Raw genomic sequence first — 23,939 nt, 5'->3', positions numbered from 1 at the left:
ACCCTTGGGATATGCGCCCTTGCCATATGCGGCTTAAAGCTTATGCAGATGGCGAGTGGTGAGGGACAAAATGGCATACTCGCTGGAGGCATGTGCGCATCATGGTGCACAGGAGCATGTTGCCATTCAAATAAATGGATCTCAAGCATATGTAAAATTTGCCTTGAATGCGGGGTGGGGGGGGGGAGGCAGAACGGATTCCCCACATATGGCAAGGGCGAACTGTATGTTTAGGCATGCTAGTTTGGATCTCTAAAGCCCTATATAACTTGGTTAAGGTGGGAAATACATATACTATTATTAGTTTGTACCATTTCAAAATAAACTTTTTTTGTTTGATTCATTTTGTCTAAGAGCCTTTTCGATCCTGGCGAAATATATAGTTCCACTAGTATATTTAGATATAAGTCCCCAAAGTTCAAAATACAAAGAACCATTTCTTGGAGCCAGCAGAAGGTGGAGCTGGAACTAGTGGAGGGCAAAAGTCCAGGAGGGCAAATTCTGTACCAAAGTGCTTTGACTTTATTTCCTGTGATTTTTCTATTATGAAAGTTATTTTTGCAGAGGAGGAGGAGGAAGTTGGACAATTGTATGCAAAGAGCTTTCCCTGCATCTCTTGTGAGCTAGTCAAGTCAGGAGCAGAGCAGCACCTAGCAGCTGCTATTGCATGGCCAGTGGAAAGCCGTTACACAAGGAGGTACTGGAAAGCTCCTTGTGAAACATACAAAAAATATCTATGCTAGCATTAAATTCTGGTTACTCTGGTCTAGGTCACTGAGCTGATTCTGGCCATTGTCATTTCTTACTTGGGAAATTTTGATAACATGTTTTGTAGAATCACTTCAGTCTCATGTAGGGGCAAAGCGATGTGCTAAATGGTAAGCCCACACTTTAAAGTATGTATTTACAAGTGTTTCCTCAAAGCATAAGAAGAACCATATTGAATGAAACAAAAGACTTCTAGTCCATCTTCCAGTTGGTCAGTAGGAAACCAAAGCCTATGGCCAAACCACAATCAGGATGTGAACATCATAATATCTCCCCACATGTGTTCTCCAGTGTGACACTGTGACACTGCCATATCGCTTAGATTTGCTCACTCTGTGCCTCTTGGATCCCACTACACTGGGTCCAAATTATGCAACGACCACTGAGTTCCACAGGAGTCTTCTTCTGCCTGGTCCTAAATAGATTAAGGCGTCTTTTCCCTCAGAATTAACTTTCTAACCCTTGGTACTCTCACTAACTTAAATGTCTTTATTATTAATTGTTCTTATTACTCTTGGTAGCGTGTTTGATGTTATTATCTATAAATTACTACAGGCCACTCCTTGAAGAACACAAAGAAAATAACTTTTATTTACATCTAGAACCCATTCCCAATCTAGATTGCTCCCACCAACATTGTAGGTGCTTTTTGAAAAATAAAAAGTAGCTATGTAGACTTCTTCTTTCTTTTTTCTTAAAGCTAAGTAGACAGGAATGTGGTGGCTTAGTGGTTAAGACGCCAATTCTGATTATCAGAAGATCGGAAGGTTGGCAGTTCAAGCACCATATGATGGGATGAGCTCCTGTCGCTAGTCCCAGCTTCTGCCAACCTAAAATGCAAGTAGACAAATAGGTACCACTTCAGTGGGAAAGTAACAGCATTTGGTGCAGTCATGCTGGCCACATGACCACCAGAGAAGTCCTCAGACAATGCTGACTCTTTGGCTTAGTAACGGAGATGAGCACCACCCACTACAGTCGGTTACGACTAGACATTCATGTCAAGCTACTACTTTTACCTTTAGCTATGTAGACATATGGGTAGACCATGTGTCATGTAAAACGTAGGTAGGTTTGCTTTTAGTCTCTACTTCTTTAGGGTTAATCAAATAGTTGACAAAGCTGTGTCTCAGTATAACTGTCATGGAGGCCTATTATTTTGTTTCTACTCTGTTGACTTTGAAAGCAGTTGGAAAGGGCATGCTATTCTCCTATGAAGAAGGAGTAGATAATGACCAGTATTAGACTATGAGGAAGTGAATTCACAGCTAAACAAAAATGCAGAAACATCAAGTTGTGATATGACACAAGTCACATGACGAAGTACAGGAGCATAGAATCTTGCATTCTACCTTTGAGTCAAGTCACACAAATTCAGAAAATCTGAGTGAAGTTCATGTAGCATCTATTAAATAAGCCTTAAATTAGTTAAGATATGTTTGTCAATGCAACCTTCCTAATGAGGCTCATTTGTGGTTGCTTGTAATGTTGTCTGATCGTTTGTTTTCCAGGTTTGGGCGCAGGAGAGTGATTATCAAGAAGGGGCAATTGGGGGAATGTTTCTACTTCATCTATTTTGGTACCGTTGCTATCACTGATGATGAGGATGGGAGCAGTGCTTTTGTGGATCCATCTCCAACTATAATTCAAAGTGGTGCTTCTTTTGGAGTAAGTGTAATCTACCAAATCACAGATTTTCATTAAGTGTGCATGCTTACATCAACAGTTGCTGTGGATAGATGTTATGGGCAATTCTGGATGATTCTTATGATTAAACCAGACTGAAAATGTGCATTGTAGATGGTCAGTGACCAGATCTGAATATTCAGGTCCACAACATACAGGGCTAAAGTCTATCTTACTGTACCAGGGATGGACAAAGTATTGCCTTGGACTCACCCAGGGGCTTCACTGAGTTACTCCAAACATCCCAATGATTTAACAGAAATGCTGAAAAAAGGCTTCTTGACTCCATATGGAGTTATTTCACCAGCTTCTTTCCAGAACTGTTTTAACTCCAGACTTGACTTCCAACCACTTTCTGATTTGAAAAAGGCCTCTTGTGGACCTCAGTTCTTACTTGCTTTAAGATCTGGTTAGTATGGGCAGAAACATGATCTAAATCTGTATTGATTCAGTCCTTACAGTTTAATGTTCCTGGTTTTATTATGTATCCCATCTTCTTGTAGCTAAAGTCCATTTGTTTGGCTACACAGACTAATGATAAAAAATTATAATTGGCCCTGGGTACCAAATTCAAAGCAGAGACGTATCATAAAATATGTAATTTGTAATTGTTTCTTACAATTTACAAGTGAAGGCAAAAAATTACCACAAATAAAGTTAAATTTTGATAAAATTACTGTCAAAGTGACTGGGTGAAATTTCCTGGAGAGCTGAGAATGAGTGTGGTGTAATGGTGAGTGTATTGGACTTGGACATGTTGGAGATTGAAGTTCTAGTCCCCACTGAGCCTTGAAATTGACTGGGAGACCTTGAGCCTGTCACTCTCTCTCAGCCTGACCTACTCCATGGGACTAGTATAAAGTTATTGGCAGGAGAAAAGACCAGTAGGTCTTCTTAAGCTCATTGCAGAAAATTGTCTAAATATATATTCAGAAAGATATGACAGAGGGCAGGGCTACACTTGCCAAAATACTCCAGGTTGTCCCTAGAATATTCTGGCCCTGAATTCCCCCATGAATTTGCCCCTTACCTGCTCTCTTTTGCTGCATGTTTTTGGCTCTTGCAACGGGTTGTTGCTTTCCCATGTAGCCCCCATTTATTACCTGGTACCACTTCTGAGGTCAGAACTAGGGCCCAGCCATGCTAGCAAAAAGTGCGTTATTTAAATATGGGTTAGGGGGAAGAAGCCCTGAATGGGATGCAGGCATTATGAAAACAGTCTGGACCCGATTTGGGGTTTGGGCCTGCATCATGTAAACAGGACAGAGTGAACCCAGGGAGAATGCAGGACAAATCACCCATGTAGACAAGCCCATTGGAGTGCCAATTGTTTGCCTTTTCTATAAATGAAAAGAAAACTGTATTTGCATTTGCTGATTCTCTCTTGGCCTGGTCCTTCAGTTCCAGTATATGATCTGATGTGGCATATATCTTCTTGCCCATAGACTGACAGATATCTGGTTTCAAGAAGGATAATTATGCTGCTTGATGGTAGGTTGTAAGCTGATGCTATATTACGTTGTGCCAGCATAGTGCAACAACACATCAAGAAAAGTCTAATTCTGTAATATACCATTACTAAAAGCAATTTTGGCTCAATGTTAGTCTACATGGGCCACGGCTCTTCTCTTCCCCCTCCCCTTCATCTTTTCAACAGCTTTCCTGTGTGGTAGGTTATGATGAGAGAAAGTAACAAGACTAAGGTCTCCCAATGGATTTAATGACTCAGTAGAGACATGAATCTGGATCTCTCAAATCCTAGACCATCAACACTACTGATTCGTCAGATTAAGGGCTTGAATCTTGATTGACATGCCCATATTAGGCCCTATTTTGATTAAATTCTTTCTTCATTCTGAATGGTCAGTTTAATGTCATACATATTAAGCTATAATATCGCAGAATAAAAGCAGTCTAAACTGTAATGCAGAACCAAAGACATTTTGAGGTCAAGAAGGTGATGCCTTCTCGGTCTGGCTGTAGTTGACTTAACTGACCTGATGCCATAGAAGGGGGAAGATGCAGGAAACAGTGTCTGGTCACCATTAGCTGTGTTTTTGGTATCCTAATGATTGGTTTGAGTTGTGTAGATCCTAAGGATGGGTAGGGTAGGCAGAAAGAGTAGGATGTAAGCTTGAGAGACTTAAAAAAACAGGGAGGATTTTTTTTTAAAAAAAGCTTGCAATGGAAATGTGAATTAGAAATTAGGATTTAGACTACTAAGAAGCAGTAGTCCAGAAGCATAAAGAAGTGAAGATTGGGGGGATGAAAGGAAAATACATGAAAACAAGTGAGAAGATAATAGGCAGCTAAATCTGGAGACTTGTTGAATCAGAAACTAGTTTGAAATAATCGGCCATATACGCTGCTTGCTTTCTACATAACAACCTTTCTACATAATAACAGGAAATTGCCCTCTTACAAGGAACAAGGAGATTGGCGACTGTGGTGTGTATGGAGGAAACAGAACTATTGGTTGTGGATAAAAAGGATTTTTTTAAGTACAAGCTAGACAAGGAACTTCAACGAGAATCAAAAAGCCGATGTAATTTTTTGAGGTAATGGCCTCCTATGTAATTCTGTTCTCCAATACATTGTATTGCTAATTTTCTTATGTTATGTTATTTTGCTTTGCTTTGGTTTCAATGCTATGAAGAAGCAACTTTATTTGTATAAGACATAGACAATATGTGGCCCTCCAGATAGTGTCAGACTATAATTTTCATCACCCCGAGTTATCAGAGCCAGTAGTGAGGGCTGATGACTGTTGCAGCAGGATTTGGAAGACCGCAACGTCCCACCTTAATATATAATATTAACTCTAATTACATCAAATATTTCCCTTAGTGAATGTGGGACCTACACAGCTTTGGGTGATGTATCATTTATTATGAAAATAATAAGCCAGCTCTTCTTCTAGTGTTGTGAGCATTAGCTTTTTTTTTTTAACTAGTTTTAATGTCCATTCCCCCTCACTCTGCCTTGTCCACATTCCCCATACTCTTTAAAATGGACACCTTGTGTACTTCAGACAGATGCTGGTTTAAAAACACAGGCTCACTGCTGTTGCATACTGTTTAGTCTTCTGTTAAATGTAAGGATTGCTTAAAGGCAGGCATGTAGGCAAGCCTGTGGTTTCATTTCATTTAACAAGTGAAATTAACACATGCTTTCCCTTTGTTTTCAGAACTGTGGATCTTTTTGAAACATTGCCAGATTCTTCAATCGAGCAATTAGGTAACATGTGCAAAGCTGAGAAATCCCACTATGGGCAGGTGATCACCAGTGATCTTTCAGACTCTTCCTACATAATATTTATTTCAAAGGTGAGATCAGTTTGCGATCAGTGTGATAGGCAGTTTCTGTATTGGCCAGTCATATGGTGCCAGTGTCTCCTTCTCTCCCCCTCCCTCTACTCTTGCTATTCCAGAGCAGGCTGTCATTAGTTTTACTTTTATTTTCTCCCCGTCAACTCCCGCCAAATAAAATGTATTTGCTTTTAAACAAATAACTGACTAAATAAAACTATTATATAACAGCAATAAGTAACTGAGAAATTTAGAGAACACCAAATACATGTTTGTTGAAAAGAACATTGATCAGTATTCAGAAATGGAGGAATTCGCTGATCCATTGAAAGAAAGGGACAGTTTGGAGTGGGATAACATGGCACCTGGATCCTCAAAAGGAGGAAAGACAGGGAAATCAGTATAAGAGCATAATAGAGGAAATAGTTAATGATCTACTCAAAAAATTGTGGTCAGATCTCTAGGTAGTTTGGAATGCAATTTTTTTTGCCATCACAACAGAAATTGAACAGAGTCGAAGGACATAGAAAAGATCATACATGATGCTGTAAAACTTCAGGAGATGAGTTCAGAATGTTCATAATAGAGAATGAATGCATGGTGATCTGGGTTCTAGTTCACAATACCCATGAGATGTAGTGGTGAAGTTTGCTTGCAATGTGAGGAAAGCCCAGGTCTACCAAGTGCTCAGCATTCACTCATCTCTAGAATATATAGGACAGAACACTGAAGCCTATCAAGACTTGTCGCCTTGGACCCCCTTTGAAAGAAAGGTGAGAAATAAATCACACACACACACACACACACACACACACTTTTCTTTCTTAGAAAGTTGCAAAAATGGAATACTCATTCAGGATGTACAGGAAAGCTCTAAATAGTGCAGTTCAGGAGGAAATATCCTCTTAAGGTGATAATATTTAAACGTCCTTGATGTCCAAGTAGCTCATGAATTGCAACAGAATGATGAAAAATATAATGAAAGACTCATGTGGATGGAAGAAAGTTGTTGAGAAGAGGTGATTTTGGTCTTAGTACTGAAATCTGCGAGAGGCGAGCAAGAACAGTAACATTGATTCTGCTCAGTAACCAAAGGCTGATATACTTTTCCCATTGCATCAGAAGCTAGAGCAAGTAAAGAGGAAAACATGCTGAAGGCATCTACCTATTGCAGGATTTGTTTTCTGTGAGTCAAGGGGTCTATAACTGCCATAATCCCTTACTATTAGTCATGTTGTTTTGAGCTGTTGTAGTGCAAAACATGTGGAGAGCACCATGTTGGGGAAAGTTGCTTTAACTTCTGCATCCCTGCGTAACAACATAAAACTGATCTCCAGAGAGTCTGCAGAATCACTCACCTTTAGTTGATCATAAAAACCAAAAAGCAATCCTCACCTCACACAGCAAGGTTTGGAATTTTGTGTCCTTTCAGATGATGTTGAACTACAGCTCACAATATTTCTTATCCCTAACTATGGGCTCAAACAGACAGGCCAAAATAAAGCTGCTTTTTAATGACACACATCTTAAGAGGCCAGAAGCTCTTGCCAAAGCTGTGCTCCAGTCCTTAGGACTGGAGATGGCTTTGGTGTGGCTTCCAGCCTCTTAGGATGCATGTATCGTTTAAACAGCATACCTCCAAAGTGATCTGAAGCAGCTTAATTTTGGCCTGTCTGTTCAGGCCTTACAATACTCAGGATTGCTGAGAGTTGCAGTGCACATGTATCTAAAGGCTACACAAATGTGTAGCTTTTATTAAGTGCCACAAAATCATTAGTTGTGGGTCCACAGTATCAACTCAACCGCTTTTTGTTTTCTTTTTGTTTCAACAGGGCGTTTGTGAGGTTTTGCGACTGGTTGACCTCACCACTTGTCCATCTTATCACAAGTGGCTTTCTAAGCAACTCTGTTTTCCCAAACGCAAACTACACATAAAGGAAAGGCGCCGTTTGAATGCTGGTATATTACATTTTGAAATTTGTATATATGAATGTCACCAAAGCTTCACTGTTGCCAACATGCCATCTAATTCAGACCTCCCTCTTGTTCCCAATAGGAAGCAGTCTCAGCAGAGGAAAAAAATTATAATATAGGCAGAATTAGGTTGTTTATTTTGTTGTTCATTTGTTAATTGGAAGGCAGAGCAACAAAAATCAACACACTGATTTTGAGCAATTCATAATCTTGCTTTCAAATGTACATCTCTGTTTCACATATGTTCCACATTTCTTCTATTATAGAACTACATACTTTATCACACAAGGCTATAAAAGCAGAATTTTTACAAAACAAAATTGTCTTTGGCTGGTACGTATCACACAGCGTTGTCCATTTGTTACTTTAGTGCACCTTTTCATTGATGGGCAAAACACATCAAAAGGCTCTCAGTCTCACTGCTATTTCATTATTGCCTTTGTGCAATAGGTCCCTCTCATAGCAGTTCTGCTTCTCAGGCAGCCACCTGGGTGCAAGTGGGCATGATTCTTCTCTCCCCTTCCTCTTGCAGCAAATTGCAGCTGTCAACATCTTCCCAAAGCTGGCTGCTGTGTTGTGTGCACATTCGCACAGCAACTGGCTTTGGGAGGTGGTTGGCAGCTGGGATTGATTGTTCCCTCTCTTCCTCCCAGAGGGCAGTGTTTAGCAGTGCAAAAAACAGATGATACATGGGTCACCAAACTCTACTGTGGGGAAAATTGTGATAAGAAATGATGCCAAGCCAGTATGCTTCTATTCTTAAACTAGCATGATTGTGGCGGGACATCAGACAAGTGTGATAAAGCCCTAATGTTGCACTTTCAAGAACATAGCTGCACTGTAGTCTTTCCCTGGCTGTGGGTGATGTCCAACACATCTGGAGGGTAGCAGATTATAGAAGGTAACTTTAAAATGATATTTGTAGCCAGGGCCAGGCAATGTTCCTTTAAAAAGTAATGTCGTAGGAGATAATCGCACTACCTTTGCTCCCAGCATAGACGTGGGATGTAACTTTAAGAAGGTGGATCTACTTGTTGCAGGGCAGCAGGCAGCCCATATACAACCTGGGCTTCTCAGGGCTTTTCCTGCATGGGTTTTTCACATTCTTGAAAAGCTGTAGCAGAGGCCTGGGTTGCAGATGGACTGCCTGGTGACAGGTGAATGTAATAAGATCCGTCTTCTTAAAGAGACATCTTGCGTCTGTGCTGGGAGCAACGGTAATGTGATAATCGCCTTATTTTTTGGACATTATTTCACTGTTGAGTAAGATCTTACTTGTTTTATTACCTGGATCCATATATAAGAGGTAATTAAACATGTTAATAATATTTTGTTCCATCATCCTCATATTGCTTTATAGTGCTTGCTATAGAGCCATAGTACTGGAGGGCTGTAACATAATAGAGTCCTAAAATTTAACTAGAAGCAAAGCCCATGAACAACAGAGGTCCCATTAACTTTCTTGACAAGACGTCTAGCATTTCTAGCACATTTCGCAATATGCTGTTAGCTTTGCAAAGTAGTTATTTATATATTATAATAATAATAATAAATAAAATCTTTATGTATGTCTCACATATCTTGCTTTTGTGGGAGTGCAGGGAGAGACAGAGAGAGTGAGTCGTTTTCTGGGCAGTGGTAGTGTGGCTGATAGCACTCCCCACTAACATTGCAGCATTTCAAGTAAAAATTACTTAATTACGCATCCATCCCGAGAGAACATTTACCATTGGTGCTGATACTTTGGGGAAAGTTACAATGAGCCCGTACAGACAGGTCACAATAAAAGTGCTTTGGGTCAATTTGGAGGTATGCTGTTTAAATGATGCATGCATCCGAAGAGGCCAGAAGCTGCGCCAAAGCAATGCTCCAGTCCTAAGAACTTGAGCGTTGCTTTGGCGCAGCTTCTGGCCTCTTAAGATGCATGTGTTATTTAAAAAGCATACCTCCAAAGTGACCCGAAGCACCTTTATTTTGGCCTGTTTGTAAGGGCCCAATATTCGCAGCTACTCTTCTGAAATGTGCCTCATTATGGGGAACATCATACTCACAGTCAGTTATTTGCAAATTCTATACATGTGAAAGGAAAAGGGGACACTGGTTTTGTTTTATGTTTGCAGCATGCCTAGTTACAATGGTGCCTTTTCTTTCTTTCTTTCTTTCTTTCTTTCTTTCTTTCTTTCTTTCTTTCTTTCTTTCCAGAGATTGCTTGTGTGGACAGATTCAAAAGCACCATGTGGAGTTCCTATTCTGAGTCTGGGCATAAACTGAGTGAGTTAAAAGACTATTATACTCATCAGCAGAATCAAGCATATAATGGCTTCAGAGCGGGAAGTTCTCTCTACAGCAGGCCTCATAAAAGTGTAGTGATAGCGGTGGATACCTGTGAGAAGAGGTGAGAAGAGATTCTTTTCATAATGATATTCTGGTGCTGGGGAAGGAAGGAGAAGGAAATCCAGAAAGATGTTATTTAATTTATATACAATGTGGTGATCCAGACTTTATGATTTGTGAATAAAATTGGTTTAGTGTCACTCTTGGGAGATAAAAAGTAGGCTAATGCAAACTAATACGGATGTAGGCAATATTCTGTGCACAGTTTAGCAGAGCTTGTCAGATCTGGAGCCTAGCTTATGACAAGCTGCTATGGAGTTTGTGGTCTCCTTCTTTGCCTAAGATGCAGGTAATGTAGGCCAGAGGCATGGTCACGAAAAGGCTGGAAGCCAGGGCCACAGAATGGAGATGACTGACTGGCTGGTTTGATGCTGAGTTGGAGGAGAGGGTGGGATTCTGCATAGTGATCAGTGAGAGAAGTGGTTTGGATTGCTGTTTGAATTAAGAGAGCCTGATGCCTCTTCTTGGCTGGCATGGCATGATGGGAGTGGCAGCCCAGTGACTTCTGGAGGGCCACATATTCCCTACTCTTATTCTAAAGCCGCCTTGGGTCCCTCCAGGGAGAAAGGAGGGATACAATTGAAATGAAATAAATAAATAAATAAAGTTGGGGATTAAAGAAAGTAAGAGCAAAGATCTATTAATTCTTAAAGTGTCTGGTGTTGAATAAGTGTAATTTCCACATTGTATTTTCTTCTTAAAAAGGAAAAAATATTACATTTATCAAAATAGTGTAATACGAAATTGGTAAAGGCATGCAAACATTGACCTATGAGCTTACTCTTGCAATTTCTAGTCCATTTCATGAGGAACAACATAATCTGCCAGATGAACAAGAAACAGTTCAAAAGATTATATCTGGAAGGGCTTTTGAAAAGATGATGACCTATTCTACATCTTATGGAGAGATGCCAGCCTCTGTTTCAGCAGCAGTGTATATGAGAATGGATCAACTGCATAAAGGGGAATACATTGTAAGTATATAAACCTGTAGGTGTTCATTTGGTGGTGGACAATCTAAAGCAGGGCTAGGGAACATTTTTTGGTTTTGATGGCCCCATGTGCCTGCAGATATCATCCTGTCTCTGGCCAAACTTCTGGAGGAAGGAGATCCCCCCTTTGACTCAGTCAGGCTTCCTTCTTTCCTCCCTCCATCAATGAAAGATAATACATAGTGAGTTTATAGGCCTAGTAGCCAGAGGTTTAATGATGGTGGTGGGTCTGCAGAAGGGTCAGAGATGGGAAGTAACTCATTAAAAGCAACTTCATTATGTTTTATGTATTACATTCTTTGAGGGCCAGAGGAGGAGTTAAGCTATGCTTATTGCTTTTATTAAGCAATTATGCCTAACCACATCACTCTTAATTGATTCAATGGTGACAACATTCACATTACAATTTTGGGACATAAATTGCCTTCCTAAAAAAAAGGAATAGACCAGTTATGTGTTACTCAGGATTAGGGTAACACAGTTGTTCTCAGACTTTTTACTCTTGTGACCCCTTTCACATCTACATGTGGATGTCACCCCCACCCCACCCCCTTATAGTAAATGAATAAAAATATTTCCATAGAATCATAGTGTTGGAAGACACTACAAGGGCCATCCAGTCCAACCCCATTCTGCCATGCAGGAATTCACAATCAAAACACCTTGGACAGATGGCCATCCAGCCTCTGTTTAAAGACCTCCAAAGAAGGAGACTCCACCAGACTCTGAGGGAGTGTGTCCAAATGTCAAACAGCCCTTACTGTCAGGAAGTTCCTCCTGATGTGGAGATGGAATCTCTTTTCCTGTCACTTGCATCCCTTGTTCTGGGCCCTATTCTCTGGAGCAGCAGAAAACAAGCTTGCTCCCTCCTCAATATGACACCCCTTCAAATATTTAAATAGGGCTAATATATCACCTCTTAATCTTCTCTTCTCCATGCTAAACATCCCCAGCTCCTGGAGTCTTTCCTCATAGGGCATGGTTTCCAGAACCTTCACCATTTTATCGCCCTCCAGCTTCTCAATATCCTTTTTGAATTGTGGTGCCCAGAACTGGACACAATATTCCAGGTAGGGCCTGACTAAGGCAGAATACTGTGGCACTGTTACTTCCCTTGGTCTAGACACTATACTTCTATTGATGCAGCCTAGAATCGCATCGGCCTTTTTAGCTGCCACATCACACTGTTGCCTCAAGTTCAACTTGTGATCTGCTAGGACTCCCAGATCCCTTTCACATGTAGTTTCATTCAGCCAGGTGTCACTCATCCTATAACTATGCATTTCATTTATTTTTTTGCCGTAAGTACTGTACCTTAAATTTCTCTCTGTTGAAATTCATTTTGTTAGCTTTGGCCCAGCCTTCTAATATATTCAGGTCATTTTGAATTTTGATCCTTGCTCTGGAGTGTTAGCTACTCCTCCTAATTTGGTGTCATCTGCAATTTGACAAGCATTCTTCCTATTCTGTCCTCCAAGTCATTGATGAAGATGTTGAATAGCACTGGGGAACTTTGTCAAAGGCCTTACTGAAATCAAGATATACTATATCCACAGCATTCCCTTCATCTACCAAGCTGGTAATTTTATCAAAGAAAGAGATGAGATTTGTCTGGCATGACTTCTTTCTCTGAAACCCGTGTTCCCTATGAGTTTATGGGAGCTGTGGTCCAAAACAAATGTCAGAAATAATCCAATTTGAGGCTGCATCCACACTGCGGAAAGAATCCAGTTTGACACCACTTCAACTGCCATGCCTCAATGCTATGGAATTCTGGGAAGTGTCGTTTGTTGTGGCACCGGAGCTGAGACAACTCATGTTTACACTGTTAGTAGCTTATGTGTGTGTGTATATATGTGTATATATATATATATATATATATATATAGTGCACACTTGGATTATGCAGGGGATCCGTTCTGCCCCCCCCCCCCCCCCCCGTGTAAGCCAAATACTGCACATGCTCAAGCCCCATTCAAGTGACAGGGACTTGTGCATGTGTCAGCGTGGCAGCATGCGCGATGTGCTGCCCCTTGCACCCTGCGTGGATGCTAAAAGCCGCATATAACACAGGCACACTGTATGTATGTGTGTGTATATATATATATATATATATATATGAGTGGACCTTATGAAAACACGTTTTCTTAAAAGCCAGGCCTATTCCTGGACCATCATTTTTAAAACATGTTAATATAATACATTTTTCCTCATTTTTCTTCCTCTCCCCTTAATTTCCACTCACTTTCTTCTCTTCCAGGCGCCGATGGGGATGATAGGCTCCAGGGTTGCTTATTATTATTATTATTATTATTATTACTATTACTATTATTCATAGCCTTTAGGGCTGAAGGGCAGGGTATAAATACCACGATGATGATGATGATGATAATAAATATACATACAAATTACTAATCTTATTTATATACATTTATATGCTTATATAGCTTTCATCCTGCTATTTGCAATTTCTGTACTGAGATTGAGTAAATCAAGTTTCTACTTCTTAGTTGTTACTGCTTTCTTCTTCTTTTCATATCTCATATTTTATACTTCTTTTGAAAACATTTGTATTCTGTGGTTGCTTCTTGAAGATTCATTCTTCTTGGGCATATTGTTGTGTTCCTGGTTATAATTTCATGATTCCCTATGGCTTCCTTAGTGTCTCTGATCCTGTGATTCTTATTTCATCCTTCGTTTTCCATTCTGTTTCTATCTATTTGTGCAATATTTATTGACTAATTCCCATTCCTTAACGATCTCTTCACCTGATTTTCCATGAATCACATTTCTTAAAGCCTTCATTCCAGCCATGTCTTGTGACTTAAGTAATCAGTTCTCTGTTGTGGGGTTATTTGTTTATTTCCCAATTCTGTGTCTTCTGTGGAAAGGATGCAAAGGAAAGGGACCCACAAAAGGGGGGTTAACTCCTGGGAATAATGAAGCTGCTATTCTCCTGCGTAGAGCCTCCCTGCCTCCAGGTGGCGCTGCTTCCCTCCTTCTTCCTCCCAGACTGAAGGCTGAGGCCCCGCCTCCCTCCCAAAGACAGAGACTCAAAGAAAGGCGGGGAGAGGGCAGAGATAGTGGGAGGGGCCAAGGGCGGGGCCACGCAAATTTCTTAAAAGCCTCCGATGGGAGGATAAAATGTAATTTTTCAGCTGGTATTGTAATTCCAGTGCGATTGCCAGCAGGAGGCGATGTTCCCCTCCCTCAAGGCTGATGCTCCGCCTCCCTCCCAGCTGCCATGGAACTGAGACAAGGACAGACCAGAAGCTCAGAGGAATAGTGGGCGTGGTTGTGGGTGGGGCTATGCAAATGTTGGACCAATCAGAAGGGAGGATAGCCCTGAAAGTCTCTCCTAGACCCCAGTGTCTCCATGGAGGGGAAGATGTGAGGGCAGGGGTGTGTGGCTGGAGAGGGAGGAGGACAGGGGGGCTGGAGGTGGAGCCAGGCGGAGGGAGGGCTGGGGTTTAGGCTAAGGTCTCACTGTGACCCTGAAGGACATCTCAAGGAGAAGGGTCTCTGGGTGGCAAGGATCTTCATCAAGAATTTCTAGGCTTCCTGGATTCCTTTTTCAGGAGTGTTCCTACTTATTCTATTAGTCTTGTGTGGTCTGAATAGGCTTTCTGCTTATTCCTTTAGCAAGTTATTTGGTGATGATTGCCAGAGAACTTCTGTTTCAGCCTTTTTGTATCTTGTTGCAGCAAAGGAGGCAACAGAGCCATGGCCCTCACCAGCCTCTTTACTTGGTTCCTGATGTCCTGCTCTGTTCTCTTGGAGGCTTTCCTTGAGGAAGCCTTGGGAAAGAACTAAGCAGAGCCCCTCCCAGAGCAAAAGGGAGGAGGAGAAGGAGCCTCTGGGGATGATGGGCTCAAGAGTGGCTCAGCCATGCTCAGGAGGCCCTTGGAAGCACACTTGGGAAGACCTTGCACTCATTCCCATGTATGTTTATAGTGGTTTGCTTTGCTCCGTCCAGATGGATCCACCCCATAGCATAGCCATCGCGTGTGGCATAGAGTCCCTTCTTTTGTCCCACATTTCCAACCATTTCTGTTAAGTTTCCCCCTGTTTTCGCTATCTTTGAGGGGGTCATATACTATCTGGGAAAAAATATATTAAAATAATTCTAATATATTAAGGCTTTCTAGTCTGTTCAGGTCCTTTTGAATCTTGATCCTGTCCTCTGGGGCATTAGCTCCTCCTCCTAATTTAGTGTCATCTGCAAATTTGATAAGTATGCCCCCAATTTTGTCCTCCAAGTCATTGATAAAGATGTTGAATAGCACTGGCCCCAGGACAGAGCCCTGTGGGACCCCACTGGTCACTTCTCTCCAGGGTGAAAAAGAGCCATTGTTGAGCACCCTTTGGCTTCGGTCAGTCAACCAATCACAAATCCATGTAACAGTTGCCTTGTTTTGTGTGTTTAGTGTATGTGTTTCCATTTGCACGTTCATGTACGTTCATATTTTAACAAAAGGAAATATCCCATTCAGATTAGAGTTTGTATTTACATAAATTCATTACTTAACATACGTGTAAATGTTATACATACTGTCTTTCACACACACTCACATGAACCAATGCTTACAGATATGCACACACTGAGTGATGGATGCACTTTCATTCTTCCTTTCAGTCACACAGAAATAGTCATTACTGTAGTGTTCTTGTCCTCCCTCCCTCAGCTAAAGGCAGCTGCTACAAATGCCTTGCTTCTTCTTCTTCCTCTCAAGGACAGAAAAGGCTTGGAAAGAGGAGGAGGGGGATCAGGGCCCCCAAGTCTCCCCCCCCCCTTAAGCAACTCTCCTTCCTGCCCCACAGTTTGAGAATCACTGGGGTAACACATAACATGGCAGTGGGTTACTTTCTGTTAAAAGTAGCACTAATGCTAATGTCTTAGCTTTTCAAGCAGTGCTTCTGAGTTGTGAAAAGGAGGAAAGCTGTTCTGGGGTCATTCCCTCTGCCACTGTCCCTTTAGCTGTATGGATGAAGCCAGGGGCATGGCTTCACCTGGGACTTTATCACCGGGTGTTTAAACAGTCATTTTCCTGGGAAAGTTGTGCAGTCACAGCGAAACATTTCACACGACATTGCAAGCAAAGAGGACTTATCCTGGGAATAACCAGGAAATAAACAGCAACAAATCATTCATGGGGAAATCATTGAATGAATTGTTGCTGGTTATTCCCTGGTTATTCCCAGGATAAGTCCTGTCTAATCAGGATGTGTGTGAAAATCTTCAGCACGATCGTGCGACTTTCCCAGGGAAATGACTACTTAAGCCCCTATTTTCCCCACATGTGATAAACTCCCTGGTCCTTGATATCACGAAATCCCTGGCCAAAACTTTGGGAGGAGGAAAACTCCTGTCTCCAGTGTTGTTTCAGCTGGGAGCTAGAAAGGGAGACTTGAGGTAGGTACTTCATCAAGAGGTCCCATGGTTCAGGGTGCTCAACCTGCAAGCTGGAGATTCCCCAGCCCTGGCCTAAATATACGATGGGTTGTGTTGTAGTTGTCTGCCTTCTAGTCATTTTCAAGCGTATCATGGGGTTTTCCTAGCAAGATTTATTCAGAGGGGGTTTGTCTTTGCCTTCTGAGGCTGAAGGAGTGTGATTCACCCAAGGCTGCTGCCACAGTGCAGAAATAAAGTAGTTTGACACCACTTTAACATCCATGGCTCAGTGCTATGAGATTCCAGGATCTGTAGTTTTGTGAGATATTTAGCCTTCTCTGCCAGAAAGCTCTGGTACCCCACCAAATTACAAATCCCAGAATTCCATAGCAGTGAGCCATGTCAGTTAAAGTGGTGTCGAACTGCTTTATTTCTGCACTGTGGCAATAGCTCAAGATTACCCACAGGGACATAGCCAGGATTTTAGGAAGGGGGGGTCCAGACTAAGTGCTACCATTATAATGGGGCATGGGCGCAGTGGTGCAGCAGCACGCACCATTCATTTTTCTAATAGAAGGGGTGGTCCGGACCCCAAGACCCCCCCCTTGGCTATGTCCTTGTTACCCAGTGGGTTTCCATGGCTGAGCAGGGATCTGAATTCTAGTCTGGAGTCCTAATCCAACACTCAGACACTACACCACCCTGGCTCTCATATAGTGGATTCCTTTAACAGATCTGTGTTCAGTGGCAAAATAAACCAAATCAACACATTTCCATTAGTGATCCCTCTCTTCATTGATTGTAGGGCTTCAATTTTATTTATTTATTGAAGTTTCCTGGTGTTCATAATCTGATACTCCCAGTGCTCCCTTTCCACTAGATGTTTGGAAGAATACAGGAAGCTAGTCTACTTAGGGAAACATTGAAATGGATATGGCCTCAGTGTTTCCCCTTATATCACTACCAGTAAAAAGGCTGGATATTTGTATCCCCCCCCCCCCCATTAATCAAAGTTGAACATTTAGAATATCTGTGTGGAAGGGTTTGCCCTCAGAACCTCTTTGTGTGTCTCACTTCTTTAACTCCATCCCTGATAGATCTAGAAAATGTCTTAGGTTCAGCAGTTACACTCACATGGCATAGTATGATGAGCTCTGAACTAAGCCAGACTCCACAAACACACAAGGGTTGCACTGCTACAAAAACGGATCTTTGCATTGTTCGCACTTCTTTGTAGACAAACCTGCAAGATAACCGCACTATGGTCTTGATCAGCAAAGGAGCTGAGATCATCCGTTTCAAGAAGGAGAAGATTGAGGAATTTTCTGACGAAACCACAATAGCAAAATTATCCAATATCAAGATTAAATATCCCAGGTATTTATGGCTTGAGTGTGGAAGTGATGGTGGAAAGGTGACACTTTTTGGGGCTCAGCTGAGAGAATCCATTTTATAATTAAGAAAGCAATACATATAGATATAGAACATGGAAGAATTACTTCTGCAGACTGTATCTTCCAGAGTCACCCAGCCAGCAGGGCAAGTTGGCTGGCTAGAGGGTTCAGGGAGTTGTAACCTGAAAATAGCAATTTATTCCAAGCTCAACAATGATGCTAATTTGTAGATTGTGTTTGAATTAGTGTTGTTGTTGTTGTTTTGTGCCTTCAAGTCATTTCAAACTTATGGTGACCCTAAGGAAGTGTTTCCCAAACCTTGGCCCTCCAGATATTTTGGACTTCAAGAAGCTCCAACCAGCTTGGCCAGTTCTTAGAAATTCTGGGAACTAAAGTCCAAAACATCTGGAGCACCAAAGTTTGGGAATCACTAAGGCAAACTATTATAGGCTTTTCTGAGGCTGAGGGTGTGTGACCTGCCCAAGCTCACCCAGGGACATAGCTAGGATTTTAGGAAGGGGGGGGGTCCAGACTAAGTTCCACCATTATAATGGGTCTTGGGTGCAGCAGTGCAGCAGCACACACCATTCATTTTTCTAATGGAAGGGGGGGGGGGTCCGGACCCCAAGACACCCCCCCCCTTGGCTACGTTCCTGGCTCACTCCATGGATTTCCATGGCTGAGTAGGGAATCGAACCCTGGTCTCCGGAGTCCTAGTCCTAAACTCAAACCAGTATGTTGGCTCTCTGGAATATGTTTTGACAGACTTATATTCTTTTATCTAAACAGAGTGCTCTTATCCTGTAAAACTTGGAGCTAAGAGATGCAAGAGAGAGAGAAAGAATGTTTCTACAGGAAAATCTAGGACTTGTTGTTTGAGAAGTGGTTCAGATGTGACCCTATATACAGATTTGTAATATCTAAACTAATGTACAGAGATGGTTCCCAGTTTCAATATAATAGCAAGAGCCATTACAATCTGGAACAGTCATTATGCAAAGGGTTCTTGTAGTACCTTTGAGACTGTGAGACAGAACTTGTAGCATAAGATTTCATAGGCGTGGTCTACTAAAATAAAACCTGATGCTACAACTTTTTTTGCACAGTCTACCGTATCTCAAAGGTGCTACAAGATCCCTTTTCATACTGCTATTCCAGATTAACATGGCTAATTCTGTGAATTCTATCCCAATCTGGAATAATGAATTCCTGGAGAAGGGAAAGACTATAATACTGATAGGATTTACAGCAAATCAGAGTGGTTTGCCTCTGGTCTCCATACTGAACACAAAAATGGCATGAAATCTTAAGAACAGTGTCTAAAGCAATGGAGACATGGTTCTCCACAGTTATAGCAGTATGATTCCACTTTAACATCCTATGTCAACAATCTTGGAGTTTGCGGTTTAGGAAGGGTCTTTAGACTTCTCAGCCAGAGAGTTGTAGTGCTGCACTAAACTACAAACCCCAGGCTTCAAGAGGATGTAGCCATGACAAATAAAGTGGAATCACAAAGGTGTAACTGTGTAGTGTGAAACGGATACTGGTGTTGCTGGAACTATAACTCCCCAAATTTCTTACCATTGGCTGTGGGAGGTGGGCTGGGTACTATTGAAGCACCAGTCTACCAGCGAGGGTTATATGGTGTTCACCCCAGGTCTAAAGGGTTTCCCCCACTTTGGTATAATGGATAAAGTTACAAGGTCCTTACTGCTGTGTCTAGCTAGCAGACAAGTCAGAAAGAAAATGTGAAGAAACAGAAGGAATAAGGGAGACCAATCATGCTCCCAGATTCCAGAAACAGAAAAGGGATATAGGGCAGGGGGAGAACAGTGTTGGTATGTTTCACATATTTGCATGATGTCTAGGGAAATAATACTGTAGGTAAGAGTGAAAATGTCCCAGTGAATTGGTGTCAAACAGCACAAACTCCACCCAGTTGTCCATGTTGCTTTGCCTTTTCAGCGATGATGAGCTGTGCCAGGTCTTTCTCCGACAGAACTCCTGGGAAATGTTTAAGAAAGACCTTGTGGATCTTGTGATGCAGCCCAAGCTCATGAAGATGGTGTATCCTCCCCACCCGTGCCCCACGGATGAAATCTATGGCGCCTGGTGCATGAATCAAGCAGGCATCTTGAATCTCACCCCCTTGCGCAATAAGAAAGAGCCTCCCCCAGAGGAATGCAGATACGTTCCTAGCCACTCCAGCCACGACAAGGAAAGCCTGCCAATGATTCAGCCCAAATTGATTCATGGGATCCATGTGCTGCGTTCCAATTTGGATGGAGCATTTTAGTGAGTTCTGCAAGTTTTACAGGCTAGCGGCACAGAATCAATTCCGAAAGGTCAGGGAGTCATATATGCTTGTATACATATTTACCTTCATTTTTTGCAACTTTTGTTCGTCTGTCAGGGCCATTAATCCCCTTTCTCTCTTTCTCTTTACAATAGATTTGTGTTTTGAATTCTGACTGTTCAATTTCATTTCCCCACAGTACTATCACAGAGAGAGTATTTTTCTTTCAAAATGCTATGTGTGTGTATGTGTGTATACACACACATACATATACCATATGTGGTATACACACATATATACACACACATATATACACTCTCTCTCTCTATGTGTGTGTGTGTGTGTGTGTGTGTGTGTGTGTGTATATATATATATATATATATATATATATTATGGGGGTGTTTTTTGAACCATGGTCTCCCAGAGTTGTAGTCCCAATACTCATACTACTACACCATGTTGGCTCTAGATGTGACTTGTATTTAATTCTTAAAAGGAGTTTCATAAAACAGTAGATCTTGCCTCCTTCTAGGTCTTCATCTGCAGACTGATATCCTGATGCAAGTAACATTGGACCTGAATTACCCCCATATTCCTTATTTTTTAATAAATGGGCAAATCAACCCATTTGTAGGACACCATTGAGAAAAGGAACATGTCACACTGTATCCTATAACAATAACATCAAAATAGAATCATGTCCAGCCATTTAATTTCTAATCCTCCCAGAGCTTTCTGGTATAATGTAACTGCAATAAAGAATGTACTGGATATAGCTGTAACTTTCTTTACTGATATTCTGACATTATTTCTTTATTGATAGAGTCTAAGTATCTAGATGCTGATGGACTACAAATCCCATTAACACCATCCAGCTTGAGAAGTGACCAGGGATGATGGAAGCTGTAGTTCAGCACCATCTGGAGCATTACAGATTGCCCACCCCTTTGACAGGATATTGCACTATTATTGCCTGTGCAAAATGAAGTAAATCTGATTTGGCATCTGCTGCCTGCCCAGTACAAGGCTGGCTGAAAGTTATCTTGTCAGCATGCTTGATTTTTAAACTCCTAATTCAACATTTCTGAGAAACAACAACCAGCCCCACTCTGCAATCTAGTTATCCATAGACACAGGCTATTTTTTAGTAGTCTGCTTATGAGAGAGGATGCGTCAGAGACTTGGTACTGAAGTCAGCTTTAGTTTTGTGGTATTCTAAAATAAGTGCCTTTAGTAGATAAGAATGTATAAATACAGCTGCAATTCTCTCTGTCAGATTGTGGCATTATTTAATACGACTTCTTTTTTTAAACTGTGTATCGGGAAGCCTTAGTTCTGTTCTCCATTAAACTTCCAGATGGCAGTTAAACCAGTGGCAGTGTTTCTTACATCTTCTTTTCCAAGCTGTAGGAAATTCAAGGCAGAGTTTTACAGCCTTTGCTTGTTTTCAGAGAAGATAGAAAATGCTGAGTGGTTGGGGTTTTTTTTTTTGGGGGGGGGGGGGGGGACGGGCGGTTGATTATTTTTATATTTATTTGCAGCCTTTGTTTTCTTTCAGAGAAGAGAAAATAGAAATTACTGGGTGGTTGGGTTTTTTTCCGGGGGGGGGGAGGAGTGTTGGTTATTTTTACATTTATTTGCAACAGCAATTACTACAACAATAAGAATTATTATATATATAGCAAGCAATTGCTTGCCTTTTTTACTCTGGCACTGGGCAATATTAACAAAATATTTCAATTGCTTAGGACTGGAATGAAGCAACCAGAGTCACCTCTGAGCACATCTCACATCAGAAGACATCATTTCACAAGACAACCTGTTTTGCTGAATGCCAAATCCTTTTGTGGTCATTCATGGAGCCAATAAACAGAAACCATTCTTCAAGGAATTTGTCCTCATTTTCCTGACCTCTCTTCACATGTATTTTGTATGTTGGTTTCTCTATTAGGGCAGTATGCCAAACCCTGCCCATGTAGGTATTGATATTTATCCCTTCTAGGTCCTTTCATTATCTCCATCCCTGCAGTGTAGACAAATTTAAAGACACAAGATGAGATAATACTTGTTGTATAACAGCAGATTATTGTCATTGATGATTATTGGCAATATAAGAGCCCCACAGAGTTTCTTATAGCCAACACTGTTGCTATTACTTCAGTAAAAATTTTAAGTTGCTTTGGGAATCTTCCCAGGAATATTTACAGTAGAATTCCCCCCCCCCCCCCTTCAACGTAGGAGAGAGAGGTTTCTAAAGATTTTGAACAGCTTTCTTAGGTAAAAGTGCTATTGATTAATTGCATTCAGTGTATTTCTTTCACTGAAACTGATTTGTTCCAAAAGGCAGGAGAAGAACATGGGCACATCTGCATTGTAGAAATAATGTAGTCTGACACCACTTTAACTGCCATGGCACCATCCTACAGAATCCTATGATCTGTAGTTTTCTGAGGCACTCTTTAGTAGAGAAGACCAAAGACCTAGTAAAACTGCTAATCCCAGGATTCTATAGGTTGGAGCTATAGCACTTAAAGCAGTGTGAAACTGGATTATTTCTACAATGTAAATGCATCTCATGACTTAGACCAATAATAATAATAATAATAATAATAATAATAATAATAATAATAATAATTTATTTCTATACCACTTTTCCAGCAGATCAAAGCGGTTTTACAAATCTAAAAATATATACAAGGTATACATAGCAATATAACACAATATAATTCTAAAAAGACATTCAGTTCAATAAAATTTAAAACCAACATACAAAGAGCAAATATAAAATCTATCAATTCACAAAATCTATCAGTCGGATCCTAAAAAGAACTTCTATCAGGGTATTATGTGGAAGTATTATGTGGAAGCCTGAATTGAAGGTCTGCTTCTCTAGCTAGCTTTACACCAGAAGAATGAACAAAAAGCAGTTCTAGGAATAGTTGTAAAGCAGTGGAGCTTAACCCTTGATATATATTTGGAGAACCAGTACACAGGTTTGTAAAGGTGATATGTCATCAGGTTGCAGTTTACTCCTGTCATATGTGCTGTGTATACTGAAATACCTGACGGGAGAGGAGCGAGATGCCTCCCTGATGATTTAATCTTGGGAAACAAGTGCGACTGGTGATCACACTGTCACAGTTTTCGGACTACTTAGCCACATTTTAGAGATGGTAACCCTCCGTGTGATAATCTCCTAAACCAAGGGAACCAGTGTTCTCAAAGACATTCCCATGATCATATGGCCAGCATGCCTGCACAGAATGCTGTTGCCTTCCCACCAAAGTGGTACCTATTTATCTATTTTCACTTTTACATACTTTCGAACTGATAGGTTGGCAGACATTGGAGAAAAGTGCTGAGGATACGGTGGGTGGCCAAGAACGAAAACCAATGGGTTCTAGACCAGACTGAGCCTGAACTCGCTCTGAAAACCATATGACTATATCGAGGCTGTTGTACTTTGGCTACATCATGAGGAAAAACAAATAACTAGAAAAGACAACGATGCCAGGTGGAAAGGAGCAGAAAGTGAGGAAGACTGCATACTAAGTGGATTGACTCAATCAGGGAGGACACAGGTCTGAGCCTGAAGGCCCTGAGCAGAGAGCTTGAGGACGGGGGTCTTGGAAATGTCTCATTCACAGGGTCACCATGAGTTGAAGTCAACTTGAGGGCAGCTAACAGCAACAACGACACTATCACTCATCTTACAATTGGTGAAGTCCATGAGATA

General features: G+C 41.3%; 1 protein-coding gene across 1 annotated transcript in view; it reads left to right on the top strand.

The window, feature by feature from the left end:
• The window catches only part of LOC149313576 (cyclic nucleotide-binding domain-containing protein 2-like), a 31,087-nt gene extending 9,018 nt beyond the window's left edge, over positions 1 to 22,069 (top strand). Inside the window, exons 6-14 of the mRNA XM_089523235.1 lie at positions 2,280 to 2,436; positions 4,861 to 5,012; positions 5,642 to 5,780; positions 7,595 to 7,721; positions 9,939 to 10,131; positions 10,927 to 11,104; positions 17,751 to 17,890; positions 19,873 to 20,252; positions 21,952 to 22,069. Coding sequence (XP_089379361.1) covers positions 2,280 to 2,436; positions 4,861 to 5,012; positions 5,642 to 5,780; positions 7,595 to 7,721; positions 9,939 to 10,131; positions 10,927 to 11,104; positions 17,751 to 17,890; positions 19,873 to 20,203 — 1,417 coding nt within the window. The 3' untranslated portion in view covers positions 20,204 to 20,252; positions 21,952 to 22,069. The remainder of the gene's footprint in view (positions 1 to 2,279; positions 2,437 to 4,860; positions 5,013 to 5,641; positions 5,781 to 7,594; positions 7,722 to 9,938; positions 10,132 to 10,926; positions 11,105 to 17,750; positions 17,891 to 19,872; positions 20,253 to 21,951) is intronic.
• Positions 22,070 to 23,939: the final 1,870 nt, after the last annotated feature.

Source organism: Sceloporus occidentalis, unplaced genomic scaffold (genome assembly GCF_023333645.1).
Source record: "Sceloporus occidentalis isolate IW3139 unplaced genomic scaffold, rSceOcc1.0.p SCAF_4, whole genome shotgun sequence".
Classification (NCBI taxonomy): Eukaryota; Metazoa; Chordata; class Lepidosauria; order Squamata; family Phrynosomatidae; genus Sceloporus; species Sceloporus occidentalis.
This window is presented reverse-complemented; position numbering and strand designations above follow the sequence as displayed.